The sequence below is a fragment of the Acanthochromis polyacanthus genome, chromosome 13, assembly GCF_021347895.1.
Source record: "Acanthochromis polyacanthus isolate Apoly-LR-REF ecotype Palm Island chromosome 13, KAUST_Apoly_ChrSc, whole genome shotgun sequence".
Classification (NCBI taxonomy): domain Eukaryota; kingdom Metazoa; phylum Chordata; class Actinopteri; family Pomacentridae; genus Acanthochromis; species Acanthochromis polyacanthus.
This window is the reverse complement of record NC_067125.1, coordinates 19,289,029-19,307,295: the sequence shown is the minus strand read 5'-3', so window position 1 is coordinate 19,307,295 and position 18,267 is coordinate 19,289,029. Positions and strand designations below refer to the sequence as shown.

Genomic DNA, 18,267 nt, shown 5'->3' with positions numbered 1-18,267 from the left:
AAAGGCTGTCTCAGGGAAATTAAAAATTAAATAAAGAAAGCAAAAATGAATTATAGAAATAAGATTGAAAATGAGTATGCTAAGGGTGACCTTAGAGCAGCCTGGAAGGGCATTAAATCCATGGCATCCATCAACCATTCGGACTGTGAGCCCAGACAGATCATCAGTATAAATGGTATAAACGACAGGGATCTCCCTAATGCTTTTAACTCATTCTTTAGTAGGTTTGAGAGGACTGACCTGTATAAACATTGTTCAAACCTCAAAAAGGTTCTTGAACATAATAAGATAAATGACCTGGTGATAGCTCAGGAAAGTGTCACCAAACAAAGGTGAATGTCCATAAAGCTACTGGCCCTGATTCCATCTGTGGCAGAACATTGCACAACTGTGCTGAACAGCTCAGTGGGGTCTTCACACAACTGTTTCAATTGTGTCTAAACAGCGGATATACAGTGCCTTGTGAAAGTATTCGGCCCCCTTGAACTTTTCAACCTTTCGCCACATTTCAGGCTTCAAACATAAAGATATAGAATTTTAATTTTTTTGGTCAAGAATCAACAACAAGTGGGACACAATCGTGAAGTGGAACGAAATTTATTGGATATTTTAAACTTTTTTAACAAATAAAAACTGAAAAGTGGGGCATGCAATATTATTCGGCCCCCTTGCATTAACACTTTGTAGTGCCACCTTTTGCTGCAATTACAGCTGCAAGTCGCTTGGGGTATGTCTCTATCAGTTTTGCACATCGAGAGACTGAAATTCTTGCCCATTCTTCCTTGCAAAACAGCTAGAGCTCAGTGAGGCTGGATGGAGAGCATTTGTGAACAGCAGTCTTCAGCTCTGCCCACAGATTCTTGATTGGATTCAAGTCTGGACTTTGACTTGGCCATTCTAACACCTGGATACGTTTATTTGTGAACCATTCCATTGTAGATTTGGCTTTATGTTTTGGATCATTGTCCAGGAAGACAAATCTCCGTCCCAGTCTAAATGTAAACAGCCTAAAGAACTGAATGAATTCAGGCCCATAGCGCTCACATCTCTTGTGATGAAAAACTTTGAGAAGTTTGAGATTCTTGGCCTTATTGATGGCAAGCTTGATCCACTGCAGTTTGCATATCAGGCAGGAAAAGGAGTGGATGATGCCAAGATTTTTATTTTGGATAAAATTTATGAACATTTAGAAAAACCCCGGTCCCATGTCAGATTTTTATTTGCTGATTTCTCTTCTGCTTTTAATAAGATGCAGCCACATATTTTAATTGGACGTTTAGCATTGTATTTTAAACTCTCGGAGCAGATTTTATTGTTGTTTTTAAACTTTTTAACTGATAGAGTTCAGCACGTTTTAGTGAATGGCCAAATGTCCGACTGTGTCACCTCCAGCACTGGTTCACCTCAGGGCTGTGTTCTCTCACCCTTGTTGTACATTATGTATACAGATGCCTGCAGAACCAGTCAGGAGGGTAGGTATCTGGTCAAGTTTTCAGACGACAGTGTTCTGTTGCCTCTTACAGGGCTCTGAATCATGGCAGAGCCTTGTCTGATTTTGTCACATGGTGCGACGACAATTATCTTGATCTCAATGTTACTAAAACAAAAGACATGACAATTGACTTCAGGAAAAAACTTGCAAAACAGGAAGTCAGCATTATAAACAAAGAAGAGGTCAAAATCATAGACACGTACAGATACTTGGGCACAATATTCGACTCCGACCTCAAGTTTGATAAAAACAGGTCATTTCAAAAAAAGCCAAACAACGTATTTACCTGCTGCAGAAACTGAACTCCTTTAATGTATCTAAACCCATTTCATTTGTCATTTATCATTCTTTTATCGAGAGTCTTTTAACCGTTTCTTTTATATCATGCTTTCATGGGCTGTCAGTAAAAAACCAAAACGCATTGTCCAGCATTGTTCGAACTTGTGCTAGGGTCATAGGTGTGCAGACTACTGATCTACACTCTCTATGGAGCAGGCAGTTGCTCCACAAAGCTAAGAGTATTATTGCACACCCTGACCATGTACTGAAACACAGGTTTGCATTGATGCCCTCTGGGAGGCGCTATCTCGCTCCCAGTAGGAAAACAAAACGATACGCCAACTCTTTTATTCCTTCCGCCATCAGGCTTTTAAATGACAGTGACAGTGTTGTTTTGTAGTTTTTAATGCATTTTAGGTATGTATGGATATTGTGCACTTTGTCACTGTTGCACTTTATTACTGGACCCTTCACCTGACCTTTGACAGAGCCAAGTCAAATGTATGTGGAATGTGTGTTTAATGTCCTGTCCTGCTGCGACCCATGTCTGCAAACTGAATTGCCCCTAGGGGATAAATAAAGTTATCTGAATCTGAATCCAGAATCCTGAACCTGAAGCTCTCCACCCTCTCTACCTCCTCTCCATCAATGTAGAGGGCAGAGTGCCCAGTTCGCTTTGATTTTCTAAAGTCCAAGATCATCTCCTTGGTTTTTCCGGTGTTGAGGTTCACGTTGTTGTGATGACACCATCGCCACAGATGCTGGACCTCCTCCCTGTAGGCTGATTCATCGTTGTCTCTGATCAGTCCTATAATGGTGGTGCCATCAGAGAACTTGATGATGGTGTTGCTGGAGTGAACAGGAGAGCAGTTGTGTGTGAACAGAGAGTAGAGGAGGGGCTGAGGACACAGCCCTGTGGAGTACCAGTGTTCAGGATGAGAGTGGAGGAGATGTGGTCTCTGATCCTGACGTTTTGAGGTCTGTTGCTGAGGAGGTCCAGTATCCAGGAGCACAGTGAGCTGCCGAGCCAAAGGTTGCTCAACTTCATAACCAGTTTATGAGGGAGAACTGTGTTGAAGGCGGAGCTGAAATCCACAAACAGCATCCTCACATAGGTGTTACTCCCTTCCAGGTGTGTGAGGGCTGTGTGGAGAGATGTGATGATGGCGTCTTCCGTTGATCTGTTTGCCCTGTATGCAAACTGATGTGGAATATGGGAAGATATGAGTCGTTCAAAGCATTTGGTTATGATGGGGGTTAGAGCAACAGAGCGGTGGTCATTCAGGCAGCTCACTGTGTTCTTCTTGGGCACAGGGACAATGGTGGCTGTCTTCAGGCAGGTGGGGACTGTAGACTGTAGCAACGAGAGGTTAAAGATGGTGGTGAAAACCTGTGCCAGCTGTTGATCACATGACTTGAGCACTCTTCCTGTGACACCGTCTGGACCAGGTGCTTTCCTCGTGTTGACTCTACTCAGGGTAACTCAGTCCCGATGCTGCTGCAGCTGGATGGGGGTGTGGGCCTGACCATTGTGTTGGTCAAAACGAGCGAAGAGCTGGTTCAGAGTGTCCGGTAGGGTGCTGTCTGTGGAATCTGACATTGCCTGACATTGGGGTCAAGAAATTCACTAGCTTTAAGGATGATCATCCTTATAGCCGGTGAATCTCTTGACCCCTTGCCACATGTTCCGAGTGTTGTTCCTGACAAAGTGTTCCTCAATGCACTGTTTGTACTTGCGCTTGGCTGCTTTGATGCCTTTCTGCAGCGACTGCCATGCCTCTTTGTAGGCCCGCTGATTTCTTGACTTGAAGGCAGCCTCCCATGCTCTCAGCAGGGCAGCTCTGTTGCCATTGTTGTGTCAGTGTGTGAGTGAAAGGGTGAATAAGATACTCTGTAAAGTACTTTGAGTACCTAAATGGTAAAAAGCTGCTATTTAAGTGCAGAACATTTATCTACTGGTGGAACTTACAAGCTGCAATCCAGTACACTGGCAGATTTAAGATCTGTTTTATTTTGGAAGCGAACGTAGTGAGGGTCAAATGTCATTTTAATGTCAGCGTTAAACTAGTTAGAGTCTGCTTGACCTTAGTAGTTTAATCGCGAGATTAAAAAGAATCACTCGGTAACTAGCAATGGCCAAAATGTTCACTAGTTAACCATGCCTGACGTGTACGTCAGTGGGGTTACTGCATTCGCTTCGGTAACTGGCTGGCTGGGTAAGTATGTATGTGTGTGTGTGTGTGTGTATGTCCGTTCAGATATCTCTGCAACTGCGGAAGTCAGGACAATCAAACTTGACACTGAAGATCGGTCTAAGGTCCCCTGCTTAGTTGTGGAGTTAGAGGTCAGCAGATCAAGGTCAAGGTCACAGGGGTCACTTAACACATTTCTTGCATATTGCATCATTTGTATAGGAAGGGATATACGTAGGATGATCAAAATTGATACAGAATATCATGCATGGGTGTGGTTCTGCCATCTACTGAGGGCTCGTCTAGTTACAGTAGAGTGGGGATTTTTTTAATCTTCCAAATTAACTAGTGAGGCAGAAAAGGTTTGTTAGTTCATTGGCAAGAGTCAAACTGCACACTAACTGAACAAGTTGGGTTCTTGGACCTTAGTCATTAACCATTTTTTTTAGCTGTTTATTTTTATTTTTTTGTGTTTGTTAGACAATTTCAGTTAATAGCTTCATTAGCACCATTAAGATTCGCACATCATGTATTATACAGGGACTTGATCTATGAAAGTCTCTAGTTTCATGCAGGTGAACCAATGAGGATCTCTAACAGGCTTTGTGTTGATTTTTTAGTGATTAAAAGTGGATACTGAAAGGACAGGGTAAAAGTTTGAAAAGAATGAAGCTAGCACATCATAAATGTATATTTCACATATTTATGAAATTATACAGTTGTGTTTAAAACTTTAAAGAACAGTTCTAACACACATTTTGTGAGAAGACAGACATGTAGCACAGCCTTGTACCAGCAGAGAGCAGCACTGATTAGCAATCACTGATGAGAAACAGGATTGCCCAAATGCCTGACATATGTCCTCTATGTGATCCAGATGTGTAGTCACCATTGAAAGAATGATATAGAATCTAAATAAAAAAACTGTTGTATGTTCTTTGTTTAGAAAATATTTATTTAATGTAATGTACACTGTACAAAGACACTGAAGCATGCGAGATACATTGAGATCTCATTCTTCGCAATCACATTTTGTGGAACATTTCCTCACTTATGTCTTACAGTGCTACAGGATTTCTTTAAAACCACATAGGTAACATAGTGATTCTCATTATATCAACAAACTTTAAAGGGATCATACTCCAAATACAAACTCACATTTTCTATTCTTCCTATTATAGCTTTCTTTGCTAAATCTAGAGACATTTATTATTGGAACAGTTGAATGTAAAACATTAATTTTGGCTGTGCATAATGATTTAGGCAATGATTTTTCAAAATAATGGTATCAACATACAAAATAATCAGCAGTCAGTATAATTCTATCAGTCACTAACAAGAAACATGCCATACATGTCAGTCTAATGTTAGATTACTTTAAGACAGAGATGTCTTTGTTGCAAAAGACTTCCAACAAATAACTGTAGCAGCTTTTTTTCTAGTGGCAATGACATTACAACAATCTGATTGTGATTGTTTGCTAATCTTGGTAGTCTCCAGTGACATCCTTCTGCTCTGTTGCTAGTTCTTAAACAATGGTAGAGGAAATTATTGATCAGCAACATGAATGTCCTTTTACAGAGAGGACTATAGAATCACTGCAGGCTGTCCCTTTCTTTACTGACTCTTATAATCCTTTCATAACTGCCATACCTACTAATTCTACATTCAGCCATACAGTAGTGAGACTCCACTTCATATCGCCTTCTGTGAAGTGTGAAATATGTACTTTTTTTCTGTGTAGTGCTCATTAGTATATGTTAACTTGCTAACACAACACTAAAATTGTGACCATGGTCAACACAGTTGTCTTGTTTGCCTTGTCTGACTTCAAATCTATTCATTTCACATGTTTAGCTAATTAAAGGTGAAGATTCGGTCTTCATATCAACAACTATCTTCTCTTATTTGTCTTTTCCATTCTCTCACTGTTAAGTCTAGTCTTATCGTCAGGGACGGCTGGTATAAATGGGCTTACAGGGCTAAGCCCTCCCAGGCCAACACAAAAAAGATGAGAAAATTATTTTTTAAATAACTTACAACAGATTGTTTTAAGTTTAGGTGAAAACAAAGGTAGCAACAGCACCAATCAGTCAAAAGAAAAACATAGATATCTCTAAATGGGCTTAATTTTTTACAGCCCCAACAGATACAGTCCGCGTTCATTCATTTCGTTCTTGTAAGTGATTGACAGGTGTCATGTCCCGCCCCCGTGATTTACTGATCATTTGGGCTAACTTCAGTCAGCCCACAGGCCTTTGACGCAGTGAGAAAAGGTTAAGCTATGGCGGGTGCTAGCATGAACGAGGTGGATTATTTGCTTTCATGTCCATTTTCCTCAATGTCTTTGGAGGAAAAGCTGGAAGTTAAGAGACTGGGATCACATCGGCCGTCGATGTGAGCTTCTTTTCAAATAAGATAGGCCCATGTTGACCTGTTAAAGGACTGTGACACCTTGTTTTTGCTGAGGTCATCTGTTGTGCTGAAGGCGTGTTTTGCACTACATGTCGCCAAACAGTTGTAATAAGACAGTTGCAGCAGGCTATCTGTGGGCAGTCATTGCAGTTGGAACACGTTTTGTAGTGGTGTGTGTGTGTGTGTGAGTGAGTTAGAGAGAGTGTTGATGTAGAGCACTAAAAAAGTATAGTGTACCTGTAATTGATGTAACTGTGTGTATCATAGGTGATGTTGCTTTTGCAGCTGTGTTAACCATTTAATCGGTATTATGCATTTGTTAGCCCACCCAACAAATTTCACTACCAGCCGCCACTGCTCATAGTGCATCACCTCACAAGCCCACACAGACTTGATCTGAATCCAAGGGAATTCAGTCTAAATCCACACAGTGAACATTTGGATTCAGTCATTGTCATTGTGAACATGTTAGCATACTGACGTTACTGTGCTGACACACTAACTTTATAGACTATGTTGTCTTGACTTGGAATTTGGATCTGGAGCCAATCCAACTTGACACTGAGTCACTCACAGGGCTACCACAGAGAGAGTAAGAGGCAACCATTCTTGCTTATATTTACACCCACAGGCAATGTAGAGTGGCCAATTATCTGGAGTGAGAACCCAAAGAAATCCCAGACAGGCATAGAGACAACATGCATGCTTTGCACAAAAAGATCCCATGTGGTCATGTTCAAACCCAAAGCTTTCTATTCAATTCAATTCAATTCAATTTTATTTATATAATGCCAATTACAGTTCAGATTGTCTCAAGACACTTTACAGAACCTATATGCCTGTCTTCTTACTAACAATTGCACCACAGTGGTTTCATCTGAATGCAATGCATGTTCTTCACTTGTGTGTGAAGTCTTGAACATTCAGATATGCAGATTTTAAATTTAAACCTGTTATGGCAGAATGCATGCCAGGTTCATAATTCAAAAGTGATATGATGCCTGGAGAAGAGCATGAAAACTGTTTTCATTCATTCATTGTTTTTAGTGCTTTTATTATGTATCTCTGATTTTATTTGATTTTAGTGCATCGATTGTGTATTTTTATATTGTATTTGCTTTTAGTGCTGATTTAATTTGCCTTGTTTTGTGTATATGTACAGGTCCTTCTCAAAAAATTAGCATTTTTCATTATCAGGATCCAAAAGTAATACCCATGTGTGTATTTGAAAATTTTTACGAGTATTCTGATAATAATTTGAGATGATGAAAATACAGTGATCCCACTAGAATTTGCATGGAACACACAGAGATTCTGTTTTGATGGATCCAATCCAGCTTTTTCTGTAAGGCACTTTACATACTGTGCTGTACATACTGTATGTACAGCACTTTGGGTCAGTCGGTGGTTGGTAAAAGTGCCTTACAAAAAAAGCTAGATTGGATCCATCAAAACAGAATCTCTGTGTGTTCCATGCAAATTCTAGTGGGATCACTGTATTTTCATCATCTCAAATTATTGTCAGAATACTCGTAAAAATTTTCAAATACACACATGGGTATTACTTTTGGATCCTGATAATGAAAAATGTTAACACTGCATCACAAGCAACAGAGACAGAAAAAAAAAACACTTTTGGAGCAATGAAGCATAGAAATTTAGTCTTTAGGTTATTAAGATGAGGAAAAAATGACAACCAGGCCTTGAGAAACTTCAGACAACCATTAGATTTTTTACTATCTCCTTATTAAAATATTAAATTAGAGAGAAAATGCTAGTGAACTTGTTGTAAAACCTCAAAACTGCAGTTCTACCAATTTTGATGCCACAGAAATGCTTCTAATCATAGCAATACTAGGTGGTTACATTTGATGGTTACAGGAATGTCACATTAACTATAGCAAAACTGCATGTTTGTGTTTGGAAACATCACAGGCATGTGCACACATGTAGTCACCAATATTGAGATGTACAGGGTGACACAAAAAAACCGGGAACTTTTTAATAATCCAATAAAATCAAGAGTGATGGAAGAAAAATATTTTATTCATAGTAATTGAAACCTTAAAACATGCCATTTAAGAAACATGTTGCAGCGGTCAATGAGGAATCTCAACAGCAGATTTCAAGAATGCATTTGTACAGAAGAAAATATCATGTATTGGTTTCCCCCTGGAATTACAGGGGGAAACCCTGTAATTCCAGGGTTTTTAAAAAATGAAAATTCCATCATTGTTTTCTTTCATCACTCTTGGTTTTATTGGGTTGTTAAAAGTTCCCGTTTTTTGTGTCACCCTGTATATAGGACAACCACATTTCTATGTGTTTAATGAAACTTCAGTGTGATCATAAATGGGATCCTTAAATCCATGGAGACACAAATTGCTAACTTGAACTGCAGCAGGACTTAATTCAAAAGATATTGTGCTACCACAATAGAATCATATTTTCAAATATAATTCAGTTACAAAATCTTACATGAAAACAAAGCTTAAGGGAGTGGAAATTCACTTTTACTCAATTTAAGAGAGTTATACAGTAAACAGCTTTCTGTATTCAAACTTTGGTTTGACTTTTCATCTTGCGCTGTTGAGTGTATCTTTCAGTAATGTGAGCCTTATTCTGAGATCACAAATTAAGATGAGTATTTTATCTGGACAGAGCCTATGGCCAGAGCAACAAAAATATGAACCGTCCACCCACTCACTTTTTCCCAGGCTCCTACTGGTCAGGAATTCCGACCAATACAAATGGCAGTAGTGATGGGTTCCCCTTGCTTGATGCAGTAAGGACTCCAGAAGTTTGCAGGAAGGAGCTGAGGGAACCTGCAGCATGTCTGATATGCAGTTTAATTTTAAATCTTAAAGTATAAATTCAGATTTACCTAAATCAATTAAATACCTCCTGACAAAAATATATGTCTGCATCAGAAACTTTATGTCTGTCCCCATGAAACCTTTTCTTCTGCATCCTTATTCTATTCTGTCGCTGCCATCACCATTGATCTGTACCACACAGTCCTTGTTCAAGGGCTCCTTTGAGTGGGCTGTGTCAAAGTGCTGAGTGTTCACCATGTATCTCCCCCGAGGATCAAGCCCCAAGGCGGGGACAAAGCGGCGATCAAATTGGATTTCTTGATGCAGGTAGGAGGTCCTCTTCTGGCAGGAGTCACCAGTTCCCTCCTGCAAAGCTGACAGGAAGACCACCAGCTCAAAGTGGTTGGATGTGCCCTCACACAGGGCGGGGAAAAGAGGGCTCCGGCGATCCAGGGGGTGGTAAAAAGTGAGTGGGAAAATGAAGAAGGGGCATGGCTGCTGGCCCAGATGATCTACGTAGAAGTCCAGAGAGGTCTGGTGCAGAGCCTGACCTTCATACTCCTCATAGAGCACAGCACTCACCTTTACATCTACCAGAGGTCGCTGCAGCAGATTTGTGGCTCGTAGCATGAGGCACGTCTGGCCCTGGTGTTGGCCAACCACTGCTTGTGGGCTGAATTGAATTGCTCCTGCTCGCTTCTGGGGACGGGCAATCTTGGCTACAAATGCACCTGAAAGTTAACACATGGAGACTTCAATATAATGTGATAATGAGGTGTTTTGATTCTGCTACTGTAAAGGTTTTGCCTTTTCAGTGCTTTTTAGTAAATCACAACTAAAGAAATCAGGTTCCAACAACAGCAACCAAAAAAATGTTCTTGGACACCAAGAACACATTTGCCTGTGGCTCCACCAAAAATCCAGTTGGACAACATGAATTAGTTTTGGATCAGCACTGGATGTGATTCAAGAACAAAGTCAAGGTGAGGTAAAGTGAAGTCCTTGCACAGGCAGGCTGTTGCCAGTGAGTCGACACAGAAAGTGGTTTAGCTGTGTTTTTCAGTCACCTAGTTAACGTGCACCTGAAGGAACAAGTCTACGTTTATTTCATCAATCCATCTGTCTAAACATGTGGCATAATGCCTCACATTTACAATGTGTGAAGTATTGTGTATTTTTATTAGGGCTGGCCCAAATAGTGGTTTCTGGCCTCCAGGACACCATTTTTGGTGTCCGTATATTATTTTCGGACACCAAAAATAATATCCGGATACCGCCGTAGCGAACGAATATTCGGATATTCCGGATATTCGGGTTCAGCCCTAACTTTTATGCTTCAAGTCTATTGCTGTGAATGTTTCCAAAATTTACATGACAAACAGCATAGAGAGCTGTTGGTGCTGCTCGCACTATGCTGTCTGTGTATACAGAACTAAAGGCTCTATTTGCATGATATGTGCATGATCTATCATTTTGTTGCTTTTAAAAATCTCTATCCAACATTTTTGGTTGCCTTTTGAAACTTAAATACTGTCATATACGCCCACTGAACACAATAACTGCTGAAATGGGTGCACATCACAACAAGATTAGACTTAGGGGCCTGCCACCACACTCTAGGTTCAGGGCTTTAAAATCAGATCAATGTTGGAAGACTAGACTATGGCCCAGGAAACTCACTCGAAGCCAGAGGTTTAGGCTTGTACAACTTTTTGGGTGCTCAACACCCTGAATGCCTTGAAGGAGAGACTGTCTAAAAGTGTTTTCTGTTGTTCTTTTAGCTGCAGTCTTTTCAAATGCTTATTACATAAAATGCAGAATTCCTGAGATGATACTTGGAGAAAAAAAGACAAATAGGGCATTGGGGCTCTAATAAATATTGAAATGAAGCCATGTGAACAGGTTTAAGTTTCTTTGTGTTGCTTAGGTGAAAATATTAACAACTCATTCACAACTGACACATGGTTAAGGGCAGATTTCACATTCCTCTTCTGAAAAAGGTCACAGGCTAAAAGTCTTATGAGAAAATAGGTGGTATATTATTTAGCAGTGCATTGTGCTTCATAATATTATATATGTTTAATGTAAAATCTTAATCTATGAAATCAGCACAAACTAAAGCTGTCAGACAATGCAGTGCAGTGCAAAGTGTAATGTTAAATCAGGGAAAATCTGCCATAGTACTTATAAGCAGAGCTGTGGCTTCAAAATGGCCCATTTTTTTTTATATAATTCATGGTTTGCTGAACAAGTATTAAAAATCAGAGTGTTGATACCAATTTTCAAATAATTCAGCTTTATCTTAGACTTGGATTTGATTCTTCAGTATAAATGAAGAATCATTTATACTGAAGAATCAAATCCAAGCAATGGTCACACAGCAGATGTCACATTTTTTTCAGCATCTGAAAACTAAACTGTTTTCTCCGTTACAGTACTTTAAAAAAATATTTGTATCTCTCTTCCTTATTAGAAGCTCAAGGGAACACACAACCCACTATCTTGATGTCATATTCTCAATCTGTAATAGAGAGGCAGCATGTCCTCTTCAAATGGTGTTTCTCTGAGTGCTAGGCAGGAAATGGATAGGTGTTTTCAAAGTTAATGGTTGGGGATAAGGTTAGGGGCAGTTTGGTTAAATATACCTGAGGTGACTTGTTGGAGCATGACATTGATGGAAAGAGAAATCCACATTTATGGTGAACTAGGTTATAACGCATTACTTAAACACCTCTTGTGGATATGTAAATGTCTACTATTTGAATACACAAACAGCCCCCACTTTTTCAAATATGTTATGGAAAAACACCATTTTGGATAAAATCCTAATAGGCTTCAGTTTTTGCTTCAGGTTGGGTTTCCAATGTGTAAATTAAATGTAGATTTGAGATTGTGTCCTCAGAGTTTTGATGTTTTTGTACCTGTGATGAAAGCTTCCAGCATGAGCCCCAGCAGCATCTGCACAGCCAGCAGTGCAATGGCACTGGGACAGTCTCCACTGGGGAACATGGTGCCATAGCCAATGGTCAGCTGTGTCTCCAGGGAAAAGGAAAAGGCAGCAGTGAAGCTTGTAATGTGCTTCACACAGACCACATGACCCTGTGGGGGCGCATCATGATCCTGCACAGCCAGGTCTCCATTGAGATGGGCCAGCAAGTACCACAGGCAGGCAAACAACAGCCAGTGAGCCAGGAAGGAGGCACAGAAGGCCAGAACTACCCATCTCCAGCGCAGACCCACCAACAGTCCCCATAGATCCTGCAGGGCAAGCACCCAGGCTCTGCCTGAGGCTCCACACCATGAACCTGAAGGGCACAGAGGAGGACGAAGGGCACAGTGTCCATCTTTGGTGACCAGGCGCTGGCGAGGAGAAGAGGACAAGAGAGGAGAGGAGGAAGCTTTGCCACCCAGAAGAGTGCTGTTTTGGCTGGATTTAGTTGTCATGGTTGCAGGCAGATCTCAATCAGTGAAAGTCAAGGTGAGGATGATCCTAAAATGAAATGATAAAAGACACCCAGGGATGTTTAAGTGAAATGTTTTAATAATAATCTTTATGAACTGTGGAATGGGTGGAAATATGTAAATATTTCTTTTTCTTTTTTTGGTTCATGACTGAGTGTCCATCAAGACATTCTCATGAGCTTCATATGCTAGCAGGCTAAATTTTAACGGAAATATGTGAACATTTTACCTACTCAATATCAGCCTTTCAGCTTTGCCTCTGTGAGCATATTACCATGCTGGCAATACAATTTGGCTTAAAACATTGCTGTACTGCCTTAGACTTATTTTGTTTTGGAGAGATTTAAGCTCACAGTTCCGTTCTGCTAAGCTAGGTCAAACAAATCCTGAATGCACACAGATGACATACACCCCCTGTCAAAAGTTTTCAGACGGGTTCTAATTTATTTGAATGAGAAAGTGTCTCAAAACGTTTGACAGGGGGTGAGGTATCTAAACAGTCATATTTCACCAAACATCAAACTCTTCCGTTTTTTATCCGGTTGTTTAAAATCCCTAATTTAAGCAGAACATATGTGTTCAGAGGAAATCTGCACCAGATGTATATGCAGGCACTCCTGACAGGCAGACAGCTAGAGTCTTGTCCTCTCCAGAGCTTCTATTTCTATGTCAATATTGTTGCCAGGAGATTAGAGCAGGTCCCAGCTGGGAATCTGTCTGAGGAACACAGCGACATGCAGAGTAGGAATGCGTCTTTCATCTGCAGGGAACTTTAAACTTACTGCACTGCATGGCTCTGTACTTGTCTTGTTCAAAAATTATGATATACATTTATGATCTTTTGACCTATGTATTAATCACTTGTACCTGTTTTCAATCCTTTTGTCTGAATTTTGTAAACACAAACAATAACTAAACTAAATACATACAAGTTAGTTTACAAAAGCACAAAAATGTGCAATTTGTAATTTGCATCTTAAATGGCTGCACAATAGTCTTTATTCAGTTCAGTAAATTAAGGCAGCAAAGTCAACATCAGATAACACTCAGCGTTCATCAGTGAAGTTAACACGTCCGTCACACAAGCTAAAGTGATCAAGGTATAGGGAGTGCTTGGATTGATTCAGTTAGAAGTTTGCCTTTGTGATGAGGTAGATGGAAACAGCAGTCTGATAATATTTAGCAATCTTGTCAGACAAGAATCACATGCTCGCTGACACTACATTGTATTGGATTATAGTCTGTCATATCGGATTAAGAAAACCAGAGAAAATCTGTTTAATAGTGAAAATGTTATTTTGGAAGAGATTAATTCTTAGTCTATTTAAAAATCAAATACAGTTTTGAAATATAAACAAGTTAGGATACACAGTACAAAAGACACACTGCTTTCAGCAAGCATGAAAAAACATGGAAAAATGTGGACAGAAATAACTATAGAAAAACATGTAAACAATCATGTTTTGGACAGTGTGCAATTTAATGTTTCATATGAACTTTTAAGCATAAGGTTTGATGGAAATTTTTTAATAGGACAAATTAATAGACGACATTCTGACAATTTATCACTTTACCATAAACTCCATTCAGAATGTCAAGCCCAAACATTGACTTGGTGCGACAGTGCAAAGTCAATACTGTAAATGCAGTCCGCTTTGCAAAATACAGTTCTTCCAATCCATGATGTATCCCAATGTAATACAAATCACTGAATTAACTTAAGGGGGAGCTTTACCTTCAAATATGATAGATTTGGGTGAAAAAGTCAAATTATAAAAAAGTTGATTATCATATACCTAAACATGTATTCTTTCTCCTGATGAATTTTTTTTTGATTTGATTGCTTATATAATGAGTCCTCATCAATCATAAACTTTAAGTGCCGATTTCTCAAAACTTGATTTTCGGACACACATAAACTGCCCCTTAATTTATCTTCTTACGCTTTTGACCAAAACTTCCCATTTTTGGCATGCTGGTAGTATAGGCTATGTAGAATGCACCTATTAGCCATTTTTTTTGATAACTTCATTCTATGCTTAGTTTTATACGAAAATCTTTGTAGCAATTGTTTCGTTTCATTACCATGGTAACCACAGTGAAATATGACAAAATGCCTAATAGGTGCACAGGTCCATACTTAAAGTACTACGTGGTGCATTGGTATCATTTTATGTTAAATATTGCATGAGATTTTGCTTGGGGCAAATACAAGATGTAATTTCGGGTTCCATAATTCAACAGTATTTAATTTCAATCCAGTTGTTCAAAATGAAAAAAAAAACTGGTTTTACAGTAAAGTTGGTGTGTAGAGGTCTCTAAAAATGTACAGGTTGCATACCTTTGCTTAAAAAGTGTGGGCAATATGAAACTTTCAACATTGGTCATTTTTAGTACTCATACTGAAGCTCCTGTGAACTGTGATTCGTTTAAAGAAATACAAACAAGACAGAATAGTTTGGAATGGAAGAAATCTGTGTATGCAAGGTCATACAAATTGTAATGCATATTTATTTTAAAGTTCTGAGTGTTTTCAGGAGTATGGTGGACTCACTAATTGTGAAATAGAAGAAGGCTGAAACCAGTAGGGCTCTTCACAGCCTTTGATTGTTCTGCATGTCCTGCAATAGCCATGTTCATAAACTAATGTTATATGCTATTTTCACATCTAAACAGAGCCAAATCTTTTCCAAAGTTTTCAGGATATAAGAATTGAGACAAAGCTTACACTCTGCCATTACCACAGTATTGTCTAACTTCATTTGTTTGTGCCAGCAGATGGCCCAACCAGGGTATCTTGGTTCGAGTTTGATCCTTACTTAAATAAAGCTTCAAGGTTTTGGCGAAACTCAAAGCTAAGCATGCCAGTTCACAGATTCTCCAATGGGTTTCCCTGAAGTTAAGAGGAAGAAATGGATAAACTGCCAGAATCCAGGTTTGCAAAGCCTGTAGTGACAGCTCAAAGCTGTAACTACTGTCAAGGGGGCTTGAATTATAGAGTTACATATTTTTTTCTAAAATAAAGAATTCTAGATTTTTATTACATTTGAAAAAATTTTAAAAATGAATACTAAAGACACATTTTTATTCATTAAAGCATTCTGAGTTTGTTTGATGGGTAAACAAAAAGCCAATTTTATTAATTTAAAGTGAATTTCAAATGCAATAAAGTATCCAAAACATGAAGGGATCTGTACGTTTTCATGGTACAAGAATTTCTCAGATCGTCAATGGTCAGCTGCTTAAATTCCACAAACTGATAAAGATGTAAGTTTACAGTTGTTGTTGTTGTTTTTAAATAAGTTAATCTAAAATTGTGTGATATTACACTATAATATTACACTGAATAGACTTGCTGAAAACATTTTCAATATATTGTTCCAACTGCTGCCTTGATTATTTTCACGACTTTTTATCTACTTTAGGAAGTGAATGGGGAGGAGACTGGAGTCAGCGTTGAGCATATAAAATGCAGCCATTCAGCACTGGAGACAGGATTTTACATTTAGTGCTCTACTGTGGTTAGGACACAAAATGACTGGCGAGAGAAAGAAATTTGTTTTTAGTAAATGTTTTCCAAAAGAATCACATTGTATTTATAATTATATGTGATATATTATATAGAACTCTACTGAAACTTTGAAGATGATTCCAACATTGCAGATCTGTTGAAATGTTTGCTGATTCACACCATTCAATTTGCCGGTCATTGTGTTCCTTCAAAAGCAAATTTTCAACTTGCAATTTCTGTGGGGCGCTTATTATTTAACCATCAAGCTTAAGGTTAAAGCAGACGTGATCATAACTATGTGCACATACCTGCTGTGGTACATGCTCTTTTTGTATACATTTAAGATGAAGTTAAAATGTCATGTCAATGCAGTGTGTGAATTTTGTTGTGTAAACTATTTTTCTCGGTGTGTTTCAACAAGGCTTCATTCAAGGCTTTCTTTTCTAACGTAAAAATTACATAAAACTATTATAGTCTGAGTACAGTGCATTTTCTCAAATTTTGCACTATGTAATTCTTGCTGATAGTAATGCTTCGGGAAATTGTTCTTTATGTCTGTTTAATTTCACCTATGCATATTTGTGATCACTGTGTTTATTTGAACCCACAACATCAATTAAAAGTATAATTCCATTGTAATAATCAATGCCATGAAGTTATAAGATAGTTGTTCCCTCCCTGTGATTTGATGTATTACAATCCAAACATACAACATTTTGCTTTCCAATAGCAAAGCAAGGCTATTGGAATATGTGGTCTTAACTGCAATCATCTTCACACAGTTTTGCCTGACCGCCAACCATTTTCCATGTCTAAGCAATCTCTGCTAATGTAACAGTTATCAGAGAAAGTATAAATGTGTCTTTATCGCCACCTTGGAGGGGTGCAGAGGGGTTTATGTAACATTCAGTTTACAGCTGTTCACATCCTCTATTCCAACTTTATCATACAGCAAGCATGTCTGAAACACAAAACATAAGATGTGTAATCATTCGTATCAAGGTAATGATAAAAAGAAACATGTATGCTGTGTTGACTTTCAGATGCCCTTGTGTCCATGCTTGTTGGTGGGTTACCCACTGTCAGTTTACCACCTCTGGATTGCAGAAATGGTTTTACCTGATAAAAAAAACAAACAAACAAAAAAAAAACAGGAAACCTTTTCTTTACTCACTTGTTAGAATTATATAGTCATATAAAGTATAAAGTTGTTGTGATATGTCAAATCTTGTTTCCAAATAACTTAGGCTCCTTAACGAATCCTGGAGGACTGATCAGATCACAGCTGATCACACACTCATTGTCCTGTTATTCAGCTCTTCACAGCATCATATGCTGGAGTTTGTACTCACCTACAGCTGCAGTTAAGGCAAAATAGGAGCCCTCTGACCTTTCCACCTATGCGCTAGTCTTAGGTCTGCCACACAGGAAAAGGGGCCGAGGCAAAGGGAGGGCGCTGTGAGTTCCTTGGAGAACACAGTTTAAAATTCCAGGGAAATCTTGAGCAAAAAGTGGTACTCCTGAGAAGTTTGTCGTTATGGGAGCCAAGTCTGAGCGCAGTGTTCTCTGCTTCTCCAATCTGCAGCTTCCAGCTCCAGGGCGAGGATGATTCAATTGGTCACACTACTCTGCGTGGAGCCTATTAGTGTTCCCGGAAGACAGAGGACAGAGGGAGGGGGGAAAAGAACAACACCTTGTCACAACTCATTCAAAGAGCTGCTTGTTTCTGGTTGGTGTCCTGCAGCTGCTGCTGTAAGAAATTAAGTTTGCTGATAAATGGGTGTAAAGTGTGTGTATACATGCATTTCCATACATCCATCAACCCATTTTTTCTTCTATGTAATTTCTCTGATATTACCTGCCAAATTATAGAATTAAATATCTTATGGGGAGAAATATATTGCTGATAGTAATGCTGGAGATGCTTTGTTTTTGTAAATTATTTCAAACACATTTTCCTAAAGTTTGATGTCTGATGTCTTTGCAATTTTAAATAAACTTATGCATGCGGGAAATATGCTACCTCTACTCAGCACCAGTTTAAACTATCATTAACAACAGTGTGAAATCATAATAGTTAACATATTAACCAAGAAGTCA

General features: G+C 39.0%; 2 protein-coding genes across 3 annotated transcripts in view; both read right to left on the bottom strand.

The window, feature by feature from the left end:
- LOC127536899 (uncharacterized) overlaps nucleotides 1-18,267 on the bottom strand; it is a 246,878-nt gene that overhangs the window by 99,298 nt on the left and 129,313 nt on the right. The window lies entirely within an intron of this gene.
- kcnj13 (potassium inwardly rectifying channel subfamily J member 13) lies at nucleotides 7,922-17,796 on the bottom strand. 2 transcript variants are annotated; one of them, XM_051958343.1, is made up of 4 exons: nucleotides 17,520-17,796; nucleotides 17,042-17,286; nucleotides 12,116-12,684; nucleotides 7,922-9,925 (listed from the first exon to the last, which is right to left on the bottom strand). In XM_051958343.1, exons 3-4 carry the CDS (start codon nucleotides 12,636-12,638, stop codon nucleotides 9,351-9,353), a joined length of 1,098 nt encoding a protein of 365 aa, XP_051814303.1. In that variant the 5' UTR covers nucleotides 12,639-12,684; nucleotides 17,042-17,286; nucleotides 17,520-17,796; the 3' UTR covers nucleotides 7,922-9,350. The 2 variants fall into 2 exon arrangements, with proteins under 2 accessions (XP_051814303.1, XP_022078119.1); XM_022222427.2 differs by lacking the exon at nucleotides 17,042-17,286 and having other exon boundaries at nucleotides 17,520-17,795.